A 21,327-nucleotide genomic window follows, 5' to 3' on the forward strand; every position below is an offset into this window, starting at 1 on the left:
CAACATTTGTTCTATAGAATTAAAAAGTACAGCTTTTAGATGAGCACGTGCCAACACCAAGGAGGCAATGAGGCACATGGGAGAGCCCAGGCTGGCTTAAGCTACCAGCTCCCCTCCAGAAGCTCCCGGCTGGGGGCGAGTTTGTGTCGGGTTTGCCATCTATAAATCCCAAGGCAGTCACCATAGTGAGGAAGCCCCTAGGATTTAGGATTTAGAATCGGTTTAATCTCAAACCTTAGCCTTTTTGCTCGTCTGACAATGACAAGGCTTTGCTTGTGTGTCTAAGTCTATCTCACAGCATGGCTTAATTTCTACTGTGAGGCTCCAGTCCTCCTTCCAGGGGTAGAGTTTGACAGGGGGCTGGGTGGGATGGGCAGGGCACAGACTCCTGCCCACTGTCTCAGCCTCCTGCCCTCCTCTTCTCTGGCCTAGGGCTTTTTCATCTGGTCCCTGGGGCAGGGCAGCCAACCTACTAAATAAATATGTGCCTTCCCCAATCATTTTTCCTGATTTAATTCTTTGCTTTCTCCCCTAAAGGCCAAGATTTTGAAAAAGTCTCTTTTTCCCTCTCTTTCTGCTTTTCCTTCCTTGAGAAAGTAAATAAAATGTTCTGGCTCCCCAAATCAGATAAACACCAAAAGATACAGGAAGTATCACAGAAAAAAACATTAAATTTTTACAGCAATATATGCTGTAAAATTTTAATTAGCAGTCTATATAAAACATTCAGCACTGTGCCTCACGCATTGCACACACTCACCTGTAATTATCAGTATCTGCTCTACAACGTCATTTTAAAGGGTATTTAAAACATATGCAAAATGCTTGACATGTTCAATAAACATCACTCATATTGAAGAAAAATGATTTTGAGCTTAATATAAAGACTAAAATTGTTTTTGAATCAGGAAGTTAACTGGCAATAATAATTCTTTAAAAGCTTTGAGAATTTTCCTCCTATTGCTCATTTTTACCTCCTGTAAACCACATCCTATGCTAACTTCCAAAGTACCATTAGATGTCCCCGGCCTTCGTGTTCTGGAAGCTAATATCAGCAAAAATAACCATTAAGCCTCCCAAATGATACCTGACTTATAACACCAGCCACTAAACCATCAATACACTGGACTGAATGGAATTATTTGCTTTACCTAAATCTAACGGCAGGAAAATGGGAAAAGCAAAAGTATAGATTAGGCTGTGGTGAGAACAGATTCAGAGACCCAGGCTTCTAGGCATATTCCAGAAAAGTATGGACATGAACCAGGCTTCTCAGATTTCTTCCAGCTTCTGGGCTAAACAGAACACGTCCGAGGGAGGTGAAAGCCATTCTGACTAACTAACAGGACACAGTCTCTGTCCACAGCCAATGGTTTGAGTCAAGGGCACTGGGGTGGCCCTTGCAACGAATGTGTGGGACTAAGGGAGGAAAACCAAAGAACCTTCATGAAGGCTAGGAAATAAGATTGGAATACATAAAGAAAAATGCCATGTTGCTATGTAGAAAGACTACGCCAAATTCACTAAGTTTTACAGTTAACATCTCATGCAAAGTCTCAAAGAATACAGAACTAGACCTCTGTCTGTCCATCATTTCATCACCAGTCTCCTCTTTTACTGTATAATTCCCATGAGCATTAACATGTTTGAGCTCTAGGTTTGCAGCACTCCTCTAGCTTTTACCTCATTTGTCTACTCCCTTGCAGAGGAAAGCTTTTGGAGAGAACTCTCCAGGAATACTGCTTCCCTCCTCAGTCTACCTATTCTTCAGCCCACTTCAGTCTGGCTTCTGCCACTAACACTCAATGATACGGGTTTTGCCAGGTCACAAAAGACATTTGTCATGATCATGGGGCCTCTTCTATCCTCATTCCGGCCGCATTTGACAGAAGGGGAACTCCCTCTTCTTGACATGCTCTCCTCTCTTGGGATCTGTGGCTGGACAACCTCCTGATTTCCTCTTCAGTTTAGGGTTCTCTCCTCTCTCTTGAGTACCTGCCCTGGATAATCTCATTCACCTCCATGCCTTAAATATATGGCTTTGGTAGAAACTGACGAACGTCTCCAGCCTTGCAGGACCTGGTGGGCTGTTATTTCTCTAAGAGGCAATGCAGTTCACCTGCTGCCCCCTAGTGAGGCGGCTCGGGATGCCTGGTACATTGCGGCACTTGGCAGGGTTTGGTTTCCAGGCTGAAACTGTCAAGCTGCTTCTGAGCTTAGGTAACAGGGTCCAGGAGACCAGATCGCTTTGGCCTCCTAGCTTTCCTCCTGACCTGGCTCCAAACTGCATCCCTAACACTCCCTCGCAACTTCACGAACATGGAGAGGGGGAAGGCAAAGGAGGTCAACGGGACAGGAGAGGAGTAGGGTGACACAAGGGCATGGCCCCTGCAGGACGTGTTTCCAAGCCGATATAAATAGCCCTGGGCCGCCAGAACACGCTCTGTGTTGCCCTCTGCTGTAGAGACGAGTGAAGACAGCGGCTGGAAGAGACACCACTCCCATTCGAGAGGCAAGAGCTGAAACAGAATGCAGTATAGGCCACGGGATGACACTGCTCCTTGCGAGCTGCAGTAAAGGCAGAACATCTATTTTTGTGTGTTTGCCAGGGAAAGAAACACTCATCATAGATAGTAGAGTTCCTGAGCACAGATTTAGAAATTCTGACGGACTAATCCTGTCCCTGAAACGTACCAACTGCGTATGGGAGGGTGGGGGCTGGGATGGAAGAGTTCTGTGAAAGGAGTGTTAGTGATCCCCACACGAGGAATGTCTGAAAGTCCCCTATTTTTGTACTTCATAAAAGAAATCTTGAATTTACAAGTCATACCTCACAAATTATGAAAAAAAATGATTCATATTTTTAATAGATTTATCACAATTTCTTTAAATGGGGGTCATCCATAGTACACCTAGTTATCAAAACTCAGTTTACCCACAAAAAATATATATATTACATAATGCAAAAGTCCTCACGTAGGTATCTGCCTGTTTCATCGGAGTTAAGGTTTTGAATAAAAGCATTTGAAGAGAGGAGAGCCAAGACTTGCCCTGTTTTGAAACGATTCTGGCTGCTGTGTAGGGGACAGACTATAGGAGATCAAGGTGGCAGCAAGGACAGCAGTTAGTGGGAGACTCTGATATTCTAGACAAGATAATGGGGGCTCTGACTGGGGTGAAAGCAGTGCAGATAGTGGTGAGTGGTCAGATTCTAAGTATATTCTTAAATATAGAACCAGTGGGATTTGCCGATGTGCTCAGACTGAATGTGAGAGGGGAAGAGACAAGAGATAGCAAAGTCAAGGATGACTGAGGTAGGTTTTGGAACTGAGCCAACTAGGAGAATGGAGTTGCCATCAGCTGGGATGGAAAGGTCTAGGGAGTAGGGGAAGTAGGACTGGGAGAGAAGGAACTCCGAGCCAGGGATCCTGAGTTTAAGGTATTTGCTAGACATGCGACCCGAGATGCCATGTAGGCAACTGAGCATGAGTCTAGAGTTCAGGGGAGAGGCCCATGCCAGAAACATCGGATTGGAAGGAGTCAACATACAGTGTTATTTAAGGCCATAAGTCTGGATGAGATCACCAAGGATGGAGCCTTGGGCACTCTAAAGGCTGGGGAGAAGAGGAGGAACAGTAAGGGAGTCCAGAGGACACTCAAGTAGGAGAAAGGCAGTGAAGCCAAGTGAAGGCACTGGGAGAGGAGTGAAGCCTGCCGAGGTACTGGTCAACAAACAGCTCCAGATGGGTGATTCCAACAATCTGAGAGACGGGGTGCGCACTCCACTGTGGAGGGGGCAGGCACAAAGACTTGGACAGACTGTGAAGGCCTGAGAGGGTTTAATGAGGAGCCCGGTTTTGACCAGGGGAGTGGTACAATCACAAGTGTGCTTTAAACTACCTTGGGGCGGTGACACTTGGAAGCATATATACTAGGTAGTGTGATACAAGGTGTAGCGGCAGAGAAAGGATTTGTAACTTTCGCTTATATACTTTGCATTGTTTCATTAACTACAATCATGTATCACTTTTGTAATTTAAAAGCTATTAAAGAAAATTAATTAGAAATATGAGAAGACTGGAAACTAATAATTGGAAAGTGCATAGTAACAACAATTCAGGAGAGAGATGATGGGGTTAGAACGAGGATGCCGGCAGGGAGATGGAATGAAGTCAGACACTAGATTTTCAGAACCTGATGATCTGCTAGGACCTGGTTAGAGACAGGAAGCTGGAGTGGAGCGCTATTAAGCTCAGAGGTGACACGCACCTCACCAGCCTCTCCCAACCACATCATAATGTGAACCCTTGTGGAGACTTACTCTCCAAAAGTGCCTGGGAAAATGTCTCCGCGTCTTGAGGGCAGGGGACAGGCAGGGAGGGGGATCATTTCCAATGTTCAGAAAAATTAACAAATCAGTTACATGAGTCATTTAATTCAAACTCATGATGCTTTTTTTTTTCCTGATAGCAAAAACTGGTAGTATGAAGTAATAAAATGTATTCAAAGATGACTTTAAGGGGACAACCTCTTCAAAAAAAAAAAAAAAAAAGATAAACACTCTTTCAGGACACTGTTTCCTAACAGAAACTAGACATCTGGTTTTGCTATCTAATTTGGGGATGTATTTTATGTAACATTTATTTAGCTGTCCAAACAAGAAGTGACCCTGCCCACATATGCTCCCTGGGTCTCCCTGCATGTAGAGCGCGCTGCGAAATCAAAGGACAATGTGTTAGCTGGGGCACACAATTCAACACTCTGCTAAACAGACAGCTGAGACGCTGAGTAGGCAGGGGACGATTCAGGGGTGTACGGAGATGGCCTCAGATTTCATGACTCACTGATTCTACCCGAAGTATATTTATCTTAAGTTTGACACACGGCAATTCTAAAGCTCGTCAAGAGTTTAAGAAATAATTATCTGCAGAGGAGTGCCTTAGTGTGAATACCCACATAACCAATTCCTCCAGAATCTCCATTTCATGCTTAGATAGAACCAAACCTTAAAAAATTATTTACTGGGATTCTAATACTTTAGAAGTTTTAAGGATTTGTTTTTACTAAATTGTACTTCAACACAGTATTGGTCTATACTGTACCTCATGAAATTGATTCATTTTCCTTCTAGGGATCCTAACATGGATTACTCCATCACAGAGTTGTCGTTATGAAGTCCCACGGGAGAGATGGCCCTCAGGTTTTAGTACCAAGATGGTTGTGTGTTTCTGGAACATGTGTCTTACCTTGTAAGATTTATCCATATAGGTTCTTTCAAGGGAAAGAAAACTTGAGTTGAATTCACTGCCTGTTTCCAATAAGTATTCAGGCTAATGTGGCATGCATTTTATTTAAATCTATCTCTAGGCTTTATATTATTTTACCTACTGATTTTCCATTTAACTGTAATTCCCTTACTTATCTCAGTGTGTGTGTTTTTTTAAAAGATTTATTTATTTTAGAGAGAGAGTGGGTGTGCACGAGTGGGGGGAGGGGCAGAGGGAGAGACTCTTACGCAGACTCCCCACTGAGCAGGGAGCCTGAGGCAGGCTCCACCTCAGGACCCTGAGATCCTGACCTGCCCCGAAACCAAGAGTCGGACACTCAACCGACTGCGCCACCCAGCTGCCCCTCTCAGTGTGTTTTAATAACTTATCTCACTTTTTTTTTGAATGAGGCAGGAAACACATAAAATAGCAAACTTCGGGTTCAGGATAGATACAAGAATAGGGCAGGGAGAGGGAAATTTAAAATGAATTACGTTAAGTTAAAGAGACCATTGCTACAAAGAGATACATATGATATAATGAAAAATAAACTAAAAGGATATATTAGAAGAAAAATGCAGAAGACTACATTCTTAATACATGTTCTGTATACTAGTGAATCTACTCATAACTCCTTTTAAAAATCTCTCCCCAAACTATAAAATACAAATCTCATGAGCCATCTAATGAATTCTGAATGTCATTTTGATTTAGTATAAAATATGAAGAACTATTTCTAAGGAAATTAACATCATACAATCCCATATAAAGCAAATTCCACCAAAGGCAATTTTAATTTGCTAAAACAAAACAAAACTGAACAGAACAAACCTCCTTTTACTGCCACAACCACCATCTTAAAAAACAATACCCAAAATTCAAATAACCCATTTCCAGGTGTTACTTAAATGAAAGTATCTGTGTATTTTTGTGTAAGAAAAACCACTGGCAAACAAAATCAGAATCAAAACACGTAATTCTTGCTATGAATTTTAAATCATTTGTTTTATTTTTCTGTACTGGAAATTTTATGTTTACTTAAAACCTTACAGTATAACAGAAACAGACATATTAACCCATTGTGCCTCTGTATAAACAAATATTTTCAGAGTTTACTCCTGGTATTTTCTTCAAATTATCCCACAAAACTAACTGCTTTGAGAGAACATTTTACACTAGATTGATGATTTAAAAACAAGCTCAAAACCAACATGAAAACAAAGAATTGTCCTCTCTTTCAGGACAAATGTTTTATATGAAGTTATCCTCTTCAAACACCTTTGGTCTTAATTCTGGGTGAACCAGGATGGTCGCTTCCTGTCTCGTTCAATGATTCTCTTACCGCGATCTTGTTCAGACGGCACCTCTCCTGTGTACAGCACCACAGTCTCCACGGCAGGAACCTTAAAAGGGCCCCCTTCTTGTTTCCCTATCTGTCTTCTGATTTCTGCAGTCTCCTTGCACACCTTCTCATAGCAATAGCCACAAAGGACGTGTTTCAGTTTCAGGTGACCACATTCAGGACAAACGTCAATATTGTTCTTTAAAAAAACAACGGAAACATATTTTAACAAGAGGCCTAATAATGCACATGTAATCATGGACAGGAATAATGCTTACACTTGAACTTTCTTGGACTGTTCATGTTGCATAAGGTCATATACCATCTAGTTCAACCTCACTTTAATTTTTTTTTTAAAGTAGGCTCCATGCCCATTGCAGAGCCCAATGCGGGGCTTGAACTCACGGCCCCGAGATCAAGACCTGAGATGAGATCGAGAATTGGACACCCAACCGACTGAGCCACCCAGGCGCCCCTCAACGTCACTTTAATAGGGAAACTGAGGACAAACAAGTTTGAATTAATAGAAAAAGTGGGACTAGAACTCAGGTCTACCAACTACGAACTTGGTACATTTTTACTTAAACACAGCAGCCATATTAGGTAAAATGATACTCTATTCTCCCACCTTCAAATACTAAATATCTAATAAGGAGTTCTTCAACACAATGGGGGGATCCATACAGCCAGCATCTTAATAAGAGACCAAGGGAAACGGAACGCACTTTTTTTTTTTTTTCAATCTACCCCTGGGGAAAACAAGGTGACAAACTTTACAGCTGGCTTGCCCTGATTTATCAGTGTGACTTAAATTCCTGTATGAAGCTGCTGGTGTACTATAGCATATGGTGTAATAGCTGGTAAATGGTATAATTTTTCTTTTTACGAACGAACACTGATTATTCCTTAATGTAAAACTCCCCCGTCATGCTACAATTTGAGAATGAGTTTTCACACACATCTACCCAACTTTAATAAGACAATTATAACCTCTGAAGAAATCTTTTCATTGTGCTCTAAAGGTAGATTTGAAGTAGAAAAGAACAATTGTAAGTAGGAGCAGCAAAGAAATTCCAAACACTTCATAAGATTAACATATAAACGTTTGTGAGGCAATGACAAAAAAGAATTACATTTTCTGAAAGGAGCAAAGAACCTTGCAAATGACTTGCCTCACCAACTTCTCATTGTCGTTGCTACACTGGACACTGGACTGCATGTCTCACTGAAGGTATGGGAACGACAGTCGGTGCTCTCTTCCTGAGCAAAGCACCAGCATAATATACTATGTGTAGCCGGAAGCAATTCAGTGAAGAAAATGAATCCACAGGGTGCTATTCTTCTCCCTCAGAATAAACGCAATGAGGAAATTCATGGAACAGCTTACTCTCATTCCTAAAATTGTAAATTCTCTCAACCAAATTGTATATATTATTGTTTTAATGACATACTTTTCAGTTTCAGACTTTAAGTCCAGTTCCAAATGTGACTCAGTAATACTTTTGGCTTGAGTTCTAAGGGCCTGGTTTAATACTGAATGTTGGAAGTTTATGAAAAATCAATTCTCTGTTCTTGAGTTTCATCTGCAAGGGAATGTCATGGAGCAAACAGTAACTCAGATCATGGCTGTTAAAACCATAAGTTAACAAATCAAAGGTAATGATAAACACTGTAATTTTTGTTTACTAGATCAATGAAGAGTACTTCCATGGGGGCAGGGAGAAGGGGTGGAATGGGAGTGGAGATCTGGAATTGTCCGAGGACAGAAACACACCAGAAAGTTTCAAGAGAAGAGTGTGAGTTCAAGAATCAGAGTGCCTAGGCTCACATCCTCCCTCTACCACTTAATAGTTGTTTGTGACTACAGGCAAATTCTTTTTGTCTCAGTTTCTTCAATCCTAAAAATGAGCAAAGCTATTTTTACTTTGAAGGGTTATTGTGAGGATTTGGTGAGATAATTCACATAAAGCACTTAGACACATCAGGGGCACTTAATAGATGTTAGCTATTTTTATTACCTACCTAAGGATTTTTTTCACAGTATTTTATTTGTCACAGGGAAGGAGAGGATAAATACGTATGGGTTAGTAAAACTTGAGATCTAATATACCTACTGCTTCTGACTTTAATTTTAGACTCTGCTATGATTAAGATATTTACCCACATATGACTCCAAATCACCAGCTCCTAACAAAATTCACATAGGTTATTCACGACCTAGTCCTCCGTCCAGACTCCAAACTCTCTCCTTGACTGTGGTCCTAATATTTAGGCTACAGGACTATAGACACATAAACATACACAATGAGAATGCTATTATTTTATTTAGGCCAGAGGGAAGTACATGCATAAGCTCTAAGAATGATTTACCCACAGGCTATGTAAGTACGAAGAGGAGATGCAGCGGTGGATGTGAGAGAAAGCACACCCACAAAAATCAACATATTACCTTAACTTTAATAAGCTTCTGAGGGTTTCTTCTCCTACAGCGGTTAACTTCAATGCTGCGTCTGTTCTTAGGAGCTGCCATCCAAAAGATACTATCGGAAAGGCTGAAAATCTCCTTACTTCCATTGGTATCATCTGCTGGTTCTGTAAATACAGCTGGACCTTGGACTGCTAATGCTGGTCCTACAAAAACAAAACGTGGAAATGCACCACGGATTTCTAGTTTCTAAATGACTCTTTACATATCATCCTCCTTAACAATCAACAGTGATATGTCAATAGACATATATAAAATTTAGAGTACTACACTCAATAGACATTAAACAGAAGCCTTGGCTATTAAAATACACTAAAACTCATACATAAAGCAATTTTAAACAACATGAATAGAATTTTTTCTTAGAGGCACCTGCTGGAATGAATCAGTAAAATTCTACCACCGAGTTTCTCACCTTCTGAAATACAGAACTCAGGGGTTTAGTAGTAAACATGGATAAATCACTCAAACTGTCCACATTCTACTTGGTAGGCAGTTCCTATTTACTTTACAAGTAAATCTAAGCTTGAGATTCTCAAAATATATTTCCAACCTGCACTCAGATAACTGCCTCTTGGCACCTTTTTATTATATGCCAACTGAGTTAGTTCCTTTGTCACACAGCCTGGTAGGCCCTTTAAGTCACTTCGTTCTTCCTAATACTTGACTACTGTCTGTTCTCTAAAGAAAAGCACTAGCTCACCACTCTGCATGATACTTACTTATAGGACTATCAACGTTTCAGTTTTGCTTTATCCTTTCCCTGCTCTTCCTCAGACCTAGAATATGTCTTTTGGTTTTAGGAACTCTTAAAAACAAACAAAGCTGTCTAACATTTAGCAACTGGTATTCCTTTTCAATGTATCTGTAAGTATCGCGAAGCACAGCTCAGTGGTTAACAGCACAAGCTCTGGCCGGCCTGTGTGACCTTGGGACCTTCAGGAGCCTACTTCCTCAGCTGAAAAGTGGTGATACCTAACGGGTCGGTGTGGAGATTCCCCAGGAAGCACACGTAGGCTTTGGCTTATCGTGGGCTCTCCGTTCAGACTCCCTGGGTAGTATTATGTTCGGGACACCTTGGAAATAAACGTAGAATGTAAATGTCAAAGTAATGACAATTTTAACATCTAAGATCCTTCTAACTAAAATTAGTTTCCGGGGAAAACACAGGGATCAGCAGGATTCAACTGCAGAGCTCAAACAGCACAGAGGAGGACAAGCTGCTTCAGGGGGTGGGAGACTAACATGGAAACAGGATCTAGATCGTGGCGAACCTGATCTAAGCTAACAAGCTCGGTTACATTCTGTGCATGAATGGGACAATCAGAGGACTTTTTCTGTCTTTTGGGGTTGGGGGAGGCAAAACCAACTGCTTCCAGTTTTCTAAGTAAGGAATTACCCCGGACAACGTCCCCTACGCGCCGCGGAGGATCAAAACGCGGGAGGAGAGCGAAATATAAGCGGTGTCTACCAAGCTGCCTGGAGTCCCCTCATCCGATCTCTTCTCCACGGCGGCCTGCCTTACGTACCCCACGGAAGACTGGGAAAACCTGGTCCGCTCTGCTGAAGTTTCCGCTGTAGTAGTTCCCAACAGCTCCGGAGGAGTCCTCGGGCTGCCGGCCACGGTGGGACGACAAGCACCAGCATGGCCGACGCCATCTTCCTCGCCCGAAGACCACGCCCACCTCGCTGCTGCGTCCCGCCCCCACCTCGAGCATGCGCAGAGACGCAGCGTCCGGCAAACCTGGCTGCTGGAACTACATCGCCCAGCATGTCCCTGGAGCGTCTCTGACTCTCCTCCAATCAGAGAGAGGAAAAGGAAGGCGTGGTGAGGGGAAATGGAAAGAAACCGGCCCCAGTGCGCATGTGTGCGGATGTGCTTTGGCACTCCAGGTAAAGATGGCGGAGCGCGGTTACAGCTTTTCGCTGACTACATTCAGGTATGGAAGGGGCTCCCAAAGTCCTCCGCGGAGCCGAGGTTGTAGGAGTTCCCTCTGCCCCGTTTTTTCCGTCCTAGTCTCTGGCTTGATGCTTCCGGGGGGCCCAGTAGGAAGTAGAGATGGAAATGCGACTTTGCAAAGTCATTTTCTTGGCCCGCCCGCGGCCTGGGAGCAGCGGTGCCGGGAAGCCGCGGGAACTCGGGTTTGGGGATCCAGGGCGACCTTGGGGCTGCGGGAGGGTAAGGTCCTCAACTCGGGATTTACTTTCGCTTTGGGGACTGGAGAATAAGGCAGTTTGGGATTAGCTGCCTCCGGGTGTCCCGTTCGGAACTCAGGATTTCCTTCCTGACCGGTAGGCCTGATTGGGGAGCTTCTGGACCTTGGAATCTTGGTCAGATCTTTGGGGTCTCTTTTTTCTCTTCGGAAAACCGCATCGTTACAGTCAGGTCTGAGTCTTACAGTCTCCGTTTGGTACTTCGAAATCTCTTCCCGCTTTCGGTTTCTTCCATGCCCCTGTTAGAAGTTTAAGGACTAAAAATGAAAGCGCTAATCTTTCTGTCAGCTAGTGTTTGTGGGCCCCAGACTACGAGGTTACATTTCCGTTTTGGCCATTTTTTGGGGGGTGAGGAGGATATGTTTACTTTACAAAAGATTGTAGGCTTTTCTGTTATAGAACAAGGGATTAATAATAGTGTATTTTTTAAAATACAGTTGAGATAAGCTATTGTTCCAAATATAAGAAGACCGTCAGCGGAGGGTTTAATAAATCGACCCGGTAATGATTTAGTTTGACCCTTTTCTTACGGATCAGTAATCTCCCATTTAGTTGAAATACAGTTCTCTCTGACAGCTGAAGGCAAGCGGGATCCAACTTGTTGAGTACTTTCTTGTGTGGGTGCACTTAGCCTACTCTTACTTCTTTCTGCTACCATGTGTGTTACATGTTATTTCAACATCTTACAGATGAACTAACCACAGGCCGAACAAATTAAAACTTGTCCAAGGTCATAGATGAGTAGCTGAGTTCACATTCAAACTGGGTTCTTTCTGACGATAAAATTAATACACTTTCTGTTACTGTATGGTGTCTTTTTAAAACACTAAAATACTCTCCTTACACTTGGCAGTTTTCAATAATAAATGAGGATTTTTTTAACTTTTGTCTGTAACAACATACAATGATAGAGAACAATATTTGCTAAAGAATCACTTCATATTTGTGAACAAAGCAAACTTGGTTCTTTAAGAAAGTGTAATCCTTTCTTTAGGATAAGTGGAGCTGAAACATAACACATCATCAGGGACTGAATCCATCTGTAATAATTTATTAAAATAAACTTGTTTTTTAACATAATGGTTCAACTCTGTTTTGATTTAAAAATTTTGTTTCTAGCCTGTTATAATCAGAATTAAACTATAGTGGTGGAAGTTATGAGGCTATATGATAGGATGAAAAAGTGTTCTCGTGGATTACATTCAGTTGAGGATATGAGTAAACAAATTGGTGTCTACTAATGCATTCTGAAAAAAAGTTTTTCTCTTACTCAGGAATTTTTATTAAAAGGGAGTAAAAGAAGAAACATAGCTGTAGATTGGATAGTCAGGAAAAGCCAGTGCTTGGGGGTGAATTGTGAGACCAGAAGGTGAAAAAAGCCAACTGTTTGAAGATTTAGGGGTAGAGAGACTGGTGGACAGAGGAAAGAGGATATGTGAAAGTCCTGAAGTTGGGAAAGAGCTTGAACTACGGGAATTGATAATAAGGCCAGTGTGCTGGAGTATAGTGAGCAACGAGTTAGCGTGGGTAGGGCCACTCTCGCACAGCCCTGTCGGCCAGAATAAGAAGTTTGTATTTTAAGTGAACCAGGAAGTTATTACAGGATTTAAGTGAGAGGTGATGTGGTGCAGTGGTAACTCTGGCTAGGGGGATTGAAGTAAGAGTGGAAAAGAGGAAAACTAGTTAGAAGGCTGTATCAGTTATCCCAGGTAGAGATGCTGGTACTTTGGAATGGGCTAGTGGCATGACTGACTACAAAGATTGTTGATTGCTCAGTGAGCTCACAGACTGGTGAGCTTTCATATAGGAAGTTGCAATGGTAGATGTGTATGCAGGTGATTGTGGGGACAGAGAGAAGGTATATTTAAGTTTACCTGAGCCTTTAAAATGTTCCCCAGGAGTATTTGAGTTAGATTTTGAACAATAATTGAAAGCTGAATGGACCCAGTGAGTCATGATAGGATTATTGAAATAGTGACTAATAAAGTAAAACATGTGCAGCCTAATTTTAAAAATTTAAATACCTATTGATGTTATTTCACTCAAGGTAACTAATTTTGTCATTTAAGAGTCTTTAAACTGCCACACCTAGGCTTATTCCATATATAGGTCTGGTTGTGTCTCTGTCAGCCAAATGATTGTGATCCCTGGTACTAGGTTATATGTTAGAATACTGACAGAACAGAGCTTCCTCACACTTTGTTGAGGAAGACAAACATTGTAAGACTAATTTAAGCATGATGAATCTTAGCCAGAGAGGAAGTATGGGACATCATAGGCATGAGCGTATGGGATTCAACCTAGTCTGGATGGTCAGGACAGCTTCTCTAAGAACATGACATTTCTACTAAAGATTGAAGGATGACCAGGAGAGTTCACCAGAGGAAGGTGAAATGCATTCCAGACAGATGTTAGTTTATCAAAGGGGTTTTTGAATTCTAAGAGTGGTCTGTGTGTCTGGAACAAAGTTGAGGATTGAGTGACAGAGTATCCATAATTTTATGAAGATGAAAGAAATGACCTTCTGAAACTCAAGGTTATATTTTCATTAGTGGACTGGAGATATGGACCAAGTTGTGTCATTCTAGACAAATTACTTTCACTGAAAAACTTTTTCTTCATCTGTAAAATTAGGTTAGTCTGCGAATTTGTGATGTTTTAACTTAACAACTGGATTGAAACAAAGTATGATCTTCAAAGCCAGTTCAGGGCTAGTATTTGGCTACAAAACCCATGGAATCAGATATGTTAAGTATCACCAGCTCACAGCTTCTAGAAATAGCCTTACATAGAAAATATTTTGTCATGGGTGATAACAAGGTCTTACATCTTAGGCCATGCCTACTTTCCAAAATGTGTAACTCCCCTCATACGAAATATATGCTGTTGTTTGGTATTTAACAGACACATACATGTTCATAATAACATTACTGTTTGGTATTTACTTACTGCTAATTTTGTGCCAGGAACAAAAGGCATCACTTTATTTAATCTTCACAACAATCTTTTGAAATAGGTACAGTACTATTATCCCCACTGCGAAAACTGAGACACAGTGGGGCTAAGTAGCCCAAAGTCACAAGGTTGGGAAGTGGTAAAAGGCAACAGTAATGATGATGGTGCTTTAAGAAGCAGACAAGGGGGGGGGGGTGTGGAAAGGAAAAATAAGGGCTTCACTATGAATATGTTCACATTGCCTGGTAAATTCAATTTCTGTACAGCTTTATAATGTGAAAGCTCAGCTATTCGTTGGTATTTGGTTAATGGATTTGACCTAAATATCTGCCCTCTCTCTGAGATATTTCTATTATACATATTTGAAGATATGTGAATTTAGCAAATACCTTTGTTTCTTTTTAAGCCCATCTGGTAAACTTGTCCAGATTGAATATGCTTTGGCTGCTGTAGCTGGAGGAGCCCCTTCAGTGGGAATTAAAGGTAATTAAATGTTTCATTCATTTCAGATGCCTGTTAATAGTTATCCTAAAGTTCTTTTGGAATTAATTAGTAATTAATACAAATAAATAGCTAGGGCAGCATAATTTTTAACAGTTCTTTCTGTTGATTTACAGTATTTTGAAGTTTAAAAAAAGTAATAAGCCAGTAAGTCTAAGAAGATGGTTAAAATTTTTTTTCAAAATAAATGTAGCTCCTTTATCTCTTAGTTGTAATAACCCACAGTCTTTCCCATTGAGAAAACTGAATATTCTTTTGTTTTTCCACTAATTATATACAGTTTTTATCCTTTCTATAATTTAGAAAAAGTTAATGATAAAACTTAATCTAAAGATACCGCCCCTTTTTTTTTTAAGCCTGTATCATTGATTAAATTTCAAATTATAAGAACAGTAGCCAAGTAGGCAGAAGTCCGTTATTTTAAAATGTATGGACCCTTAGGTGTCCTGGAACACTTGAAGAGATGTTGGGTAATTCATTTAGCTATAGGGATTCCTTAGCACAATATAGATGACCAGTGAGGGAAAAATGGATTTACCGTTTCTTAGGTGATTTTAATATAGAAAAGATTTTATAAGTAAGAGGAAATAAAGGAGTTTGGATGAATTGCATCCATAATTAGAAAACTGTTGAGGCAGTCTTTAAGTGATTAAACATTTGGCACTTTTTTTTTTTAAAGCTGCAAATGGTGTGGTATTAGCAACTGAGAAGAAACAGAAATCCATTCTGTATGACGAGCGAAGTGTACACAAAGTGGAACCAATTACCAAGCATATAGGCCTGGTGTATAGTGGCATGGGCCCAGATTACAGGTACTTTTACACTATTTGTTGTTTTTTTCACCATTGTACAAACTGTTTGTAATTTGTACCTTGAGGAGAAAAATCAAGGGATGTTTTTCCTTTAATCTCCCAACCCTTTATTTTTGTACTTTGTTTAGCACCCGCGGCATCATTGGCAGCAGAATTTAGCTTGCCTGCATGGACGACACTAAGGGTCGCTTTAGGGATAACTCAGTGCCACTCCGTTGTAAAAGAGGAGATCCAGTACTTCTCTTAACCTCTGTTTAATGATCTTTCCCTTCTGATCACCACCCCTCTTCTACTATCCAAGGACGAGGCTGTTCTCTAATGCATTTTAAAAACAAAAGCAATAGAACTTACAATAAACTGTATTTAAAAAAAGTTATCAGGCAGCAAAAGAAAGCAAGCATTACCATTCAGAGTTAACCCCAATATATTTATTTGTGTTCTTAGCAAAGGGACAGAATTCTCAAAGGCCACTGGAGTGAAACATCAGGGCCTTTGTTATGTCAGGGTACTAGCAAGTTGAAAGAGATTGGCAGCTTTCTATGTTTGTCATTTAACAAGTAAAAAGGGTATTAATTACTTCATTCCTGATTTTTGGGAAACAATACAGGTAGAACCAAAGTTTCACTTTAATGAATCAGAAAAAGCAACAGTGTTGCTGGGATGTGGTCAGTAGGTCCTGTTACCATTGTATGGAAGGGATGCCACAGTGTACTCATGGAATACACTGACAGGACAGGACCGCTGAGGATAAACTGAGTCTTATGCCGAGGGGTAATGTGCATGGTTCAGATCCGCAGTACAGGAGCGGGTAAAGGTACATCCTGTTTGTCTTGCTAATGTATTTGATTATCATATACAGTATTCTTAATATTTTTTAATAATTAAAAAAAACTTTTTAGGTTATGAATAGTTTCTTGCTGTTCCTTAATCTCTAAAGGGTACTCTTTGAAGTGAAATCTGTGGAAAGGATTGAAGCAGAGTGAAAAAAATGTGTGTGTACGTGTGTGTGTACGTGTGTGTACGTATGTACATACGTGTACTATCATGTGGGTTTTTGTGTGTTGTGGCTTGACTGAGATATAAAGACAAGATGACTGCCCTCGGGAAAGGGGGCACAATCTTGAAGAAGCCTTGGAGGAAGGTAGAACTCCCATTGTGTACACTAAATCTATTCCTGCCGAGCTGACTGGTACCCCTTGTCCCTAATTTTCTTCCGTTTGTCTTATCCTTGTCCCATCTCCTATGGCTCAGCTCCTCTGTGTTGCTCTGGTGTCTTCTTGTAAGTTAACTGGAATCAGATGTCAGAGCAAGACTAGCTTTGAGCTGGTTGCTACTACTACACAGATACACCTAAGTCTTGTGCTGTATGTATATGTCTATAGGAGGAGAAGAGTCGTTAAATAGCAGAGTGTCAAGATTTTAATTAAATCTTACTTCTTCCTTGTTTGTTAGAGTGCTCGTGCACAGAGCTCGAAAACTAGCTCAGCAATACTATCTCGTTTACCAAGAACCCATTCCCACAGCGCAGCTGGTACAGAGAGTAGCTTCAGTGATGCAAGAATACACTCAGTCAGGGTAAGTTGATTTTATTATTTGAAATATGTCATGAATTAGAAAAAAGAAACCATTTTAGAAGAGTGGATGTATTTAAAAAGAGGACTTACTATTCCTGTATTTATTTAATAGGTGGAGAAGATCACTTTGATGGATATTTCTGATCTTAATTGGATCTAGAACATTTTCTTAAGGAAAAAATTAGAGTGGTTTCTTGATATAATTGCAGAAAGCAGCTTCTAGATAATTTTCTTTTGCCAGTGATTAAAATACTTCTTTATGGGCAGACAGTGATTGCTGCTTCCAAACTTATCTTTCCAACGAGAAATGATTATAAGCACATGATGAAAGCAATAACTCTTTGATACATCCATATTCTTTTAATTCTCGAATCTGGGTGTGCATGTGGATGAGGTAGTATAAAGGTAGTTGCTAGTGGAAAAGCTGCATTTTTTGAAAGTTGTCATTTTGCTAAGACACAAGATGTTACTCCAGATTAACCCCAATATTTGTGTCTCTCCATTTACCAAAATGATTTGATTAGTGTTCCTTAGTACCATAAAGAGAATTTGTTTTGAATTGATTTGTTCAGAAGGGTATGAAATCCTTCTTAAGGAATTTACAAGACTAATTCATTTTACCTGATGATATGCTTCATTAATACTTAAGAGTATTAATAAATCCTTACCTTAGGTTGACTTTAACACCGTGAAGATGCCAAGTAATTTCATTTTTCTTTTTTTTAGTGGTGTTCGTCCATTTGGAGTTTCCCTACTAATTTGTGGTTGGAATGAGGGGCGACCATATTTATTTCAGTCAGATCCATCTGTAAGTATTGTCAGACATATTGGAGGGATTTGTTAAAGTACTCTTTGAACATCTAATAAAAACAGTAACCACAAAAAGTTTAAAATTTAGCAGTATGTCCTTTTTTTTTTTTCCACTGGGGCTTTAGAACGTATGGAGTAGTACATATTCATTTGCACATTTAAAATGTTGGTAATACAGTCTTGTGATGAAGAGGGTACATTAGTTCTGCCCTCTGTTTTTCTGCCTTCTCTTATTCATTAACCTCACATGCTTGAATGATTTGTTGAAATAGTTGTTATCAAATCTCTTCAAGTCGGTGGAATTGTGTTACTTTGACAAATGTGATGAAAAACTTGTGTCTAGAGGACGGTGCTGTACTCCTTGCTATCCATTTAACCCTGGGGCTGGCTCAAGGGGGACTCTTCCTGCACAAACACAGATGTAACTCGTGAAGCCAGTGCTCTGCAAAGTGGGTGAGCTTGTCTCCTGGAAAGCAGAAGATTGGTACCTGAGTTAGAAGCTGTTTGTAGACGCTGCTACTGCTTCACAGCCATCCCATTTGCTGTGAGGAAAACCGGAGGAAAGAAAATTCATGAGTAGGAACGGATCTTTCCAAGTGTGTGGATCATTAAATAATTACAAGTTCACCCAGTGTCAGTCTTCAACTCTAACCTTGTAATCTAAGAAAGCAAAAGAAAAGTATTTTGGTTGGTAGTTACTTAAATGACAAAACTTGAGTATTTTGAGAGGTAACCGTGTCTGTGACCCCATCTCTGAGCTGCTGAAGCTAAACGACAAGCCCTCTTCCCTTCCTTCCATTGGGGTGGCAGAAGCCACCGTCACTGGCATCCAGGTTTCATTTTTTGCCCTTTTCTTCCCTGTTCTATCCAAAAGGCAGTTGTTTTAAAGTATGTTTCTTTAAGTATTTTTCTTGTGTGTGTGCATATATATTTTTTCCACCAGATGAGGCCATGTTATACACAATATATTGCTGCTTTCATTTAATGTTAGGTTATGAAATATCAAAACTATGAAATATTTTTAACGAAATGCTGTCTCTCTTTAATTTATTCAGCAGTAATAAAGACTTGCTCATCATTTTTCATACATATATGATAGATTTTTAGAGCCCTTCAATCCTAGTAAGCTGAAATAATACTTTGGCTTATTTGCCTTAAGTTAACCTGTTTCCTTTAACCGACTTTTTCACATAAATTGTATACCATGAATTACACATATTCAAAATGTACAATTTGATGAGTTTTGATGGGTGTAAATACCTGAGAAAGCTGTCACCACAATCCAAATACTGAACCTCTCCATAACCTCCAGAAGTGTCTTCATGCCTTTTTGTTACTTACCTTTTCTAAAAATAGCCTATTTTGTGATATATTCCATTGCATTCCAATATTCCGTGAACTTAGAAGTCAGAGACAAATCTATAGAACTAAAGAAGAAATGGCAGGGTGCTATAGTAAGATTAATGATCTAAAATATGGCTTATCCTCTTCTTTTCCTGATTAGGGAGCTTACTTTGCCTGGAAAGCTACAGCAATGGGAAAGAACTATGTGAATGGGAAGACTTTCCTCGAGAAAAGGTAGGCTAACTGTAACTAGATTTAGCCAGCTTACTTCATGGTTCTCAGCTCTCTTTAAATCATTAATATGAATCTAAACACGTTTGTTTTATTACTTTGTATTCAAATACTCACTTGTGTAGCCTAGTTAGAAATAAAATAAACAAAAACTTCTCTCCACCCTGGCTTCCTAGTCTTCAGTATATTAAGTGGTAATACTAGATATTTAAGAACTTTTCTTTCTACATTCTTATAGTTGTTTCCTAAATGTTGTTTCTAATTTTTACTTTGTTTCTTCTCCTACAATCAAAAAAACAAAATGAAAAATCGTTGGATTTGGAGTAAGAAATTTGGGAGGAAAGTTTAAGTGAGTTAAGTGATAATAGTTTACATTATGACAATTACAGAAAAAAATTGTGAAGCCAAATACCTGGTATTAATGGTAGATTAAATATATGATATATATGCTTGATGAAAAGTGGAGTACCATGTAAAAATCTGTCACTACCATAGCACAACAACCTGCTCTTATTTCCAGCTGTATTCTGGACTCAGCATTAGTCCACCATTTTGAATGGCAGAAGTTTGTAATTGACTAGAACCAACAGATGAACCTTCTCAGTACGTTTTTCATATAATGTTAAGATTACTAAAAATCTTAAACCTGGGATTAATTGGTACACTTAAATAATTTTAAGATCTTTCTTAAAGCACTTTCCTTTTACATATTAATAGTGAGTCTTCAAACATTTCACATGAAGTTAAAACTTACAAGAACAAACATAAGAAATTTTAGCAAAGGCCTGATTTCTTTATTTAAAAAAATATAATATTGCCACGATATTCTGATTATATTAAAATATTTATATTCCTGTTAGGGTTTCAAGCTTCATGAATTTAGGAATGCATGCCAAATAATTCTTATTTGGGGACAGCTATTGCAGTGAGTGGACTAAAAGAATTAATCTGTAGCTTAGTATTTTTAGGAGTGTTTTAGATTTTTAAAAATTCTTAGTGCTGCTGTTATCAGGTTTAAATAATCATAAATAATGTAAATTGTGCCATAAATCATTGTTTTTTCAAAAAATTCTTTAGATATAATGAAGACCTGGAACTTGAAGATGCCATTCATACAGCCATATTAACCCTAAAGGTTAGCACAATTTCTAACAATGGGATTTATAATGAGTTTTATAAGTAAATGCTTCGAAAATTGACCTTTTGCCCTCCCTCTTCAATAGGAAAGCTTTGAAGGGCAAATGACAGAAGACAACATAGAGGTTGGAATCTGCAATGAAGCCGGATTCAGGAGGCTCACTCCGACTGAAGTTAAGGATTACTTGGCGGCCATAGCATAATAACTAAGTGACTGAAAAATCTGGAATTTCAGATAATCCCTCTACTTAAACATGTTTAAAGTATGTTTTGTTTTGCAGACTTTTTGCATACTTATTTCTACATGGTTTAATGGACTGATGTTTTTAAAATGACACTTATAAATCATAATAAACTGTTAAATCCAACTTCCAGCTTTTTAGGAATTAGTAAAATTTTGAAATAGTCATTTCCTGCTTTTTATCACAGTTGACTTCCGGAAACTACATTGCAGAGCAGAATGGTGAAATCACTTGTTAGTCTTCTTGCAATTTTGGTTCAGTCAAATCTTGCTACACTCTTTACTGTCAGATGTTGTCTCTGTGTCGGTAAAAAGCAAATGCTGATTTTGGTAAACATCACTGCGTTTAGAGCTGGGAGAATCTGCGTGCTTTCGTGGATTCATGAGACGATAGGAAGCATAGGTGTTTTTAGG

At 39.6% G+C, this 21,327-nt stretch overlaps 2 protein-coding genes across 3 annotated transcripts; one reads left to right on the forward strand and one right to left on the reverse strand.

Moving 5' to 3' along the window:
• Positions 1-6,244: 6,244 nt before the first annotated feature.
• MRPL32 (mitochondrial ribosomal protein L32) lies at positions 6,245-10,798 on the reverse strand. The gene is made up of 3 exons (XM_036119480.2): positions 10,624-10,798; positions 9,059-9,240; positions 6,245-6,808 (listed from the first exon to the last, which is right to left on the reverse strand). The coding sequence occupies exons 1-3, from the start codon at positions 10,751-10,753 to the stop codon at positions 6,554-6,556; spliced, it is 567 nt and encodes a 188-aa protein (XP_035975373.2). The 5' UTR covers positions 10,754-10,798; the 3' UTR covers positions 6,245-6,553.
• Positions 10,799-10,912: 114 nt separating this feature from the next.
• On the forward strand, positions 10,913-21,067 carry PSMA2 (proteasome 20S subunit alpha 2). Of its 2 annotated transcripts, none has more exons than XM_036119469.2 (8): positions 10,913-11,034; positions 14,670-14,746; positions 15,444-15,576; positions 17,029-17,151; positions 17,877-17,958; positions 19,465-19,538; positions 20,613-20,670; positions 20,759-21,067. In XM_036119469.2, the coding sequence occupies exons 1-8, from the start codon at positions 10,994-10,996 to the stop codon at positions 20,873-20,875; spliced, it is 705 nt and encodes a 234-aa protein (XP_035975362.1). In that variant the 5' UTR covers positions 10,913-10,993; the 3' UTR covers positions 20,876-21,067. The 2 variants fall into 2 exon arrangements, with proteins under 2 accessions (XP_035975362.1, XP_077916091.1); XM_078059965.1 differs by lacking the exon at positions 20,759-21,067 and adding an exon at positions 20,056-20,138 and having other exon boundaries at positions 20,613-20,676.
• The last annotated feature ends 260 nt before the right edge of the window (positions 21,068-21,327 follow it).

The sequence above is a fragment of the Halichoerus grypus genome, chromosome 12 (genome assembly GCF_964656455.1).
Source record: "Halichoerus grypus chromosome 12, mHalGry1.hap1.1, whole genome shotgun sequence".
Classification (NCBI taxonomy): Eukaryota; Metazoa; Chordata; class Mammalia; order Carnivora; family Phocidae; genus Halichoerus; species Halichoerus grypus.

Coding starts and splice junctions, on each gene's coding strand:
- MRPL32 (XM_036119480.2), bottom strand. CDS start 10,753: ATGGCGTCGGCCATGCTGGTGCTTGTCGTCCCACCGTGGCCGGCAGCC. Junction 9,241..10,623: donor TTTTCCCAGTCTTCCGTGGG/GTACGTAAGGCA, acceptor TTGTTTTTGTAG/GACCAGCATTAGCAGTCCAA. Junction 6,809..9,058: donor AGAAGCTTATTAAAGTTAAG/GTAATATGTTGA, acceptor GTTTTTTTAAAG/AACAATATTGACGTTTGTCC.
- PSMA2 (XM_036119469.2), top strand. CDS start 10,994: ATGGCGGAGCGCGGTTACAGCTTTTCGCTGACTACATTCAG. Junction 14,747..15,443: donor CCCTTCAGTGGGAATTAAAG/GTAATTAAATGT, acceptor TTTTTTTTAAAG/CTGCAAATGGTGTGGTATTA. Junction 17,959..19,464: donor TATTTCAGTCAGATCCATCT/GTAAGTATTGTC, acceptor TTTCCTGATTAG/GGAGCTTACTTTGCCTGGAA.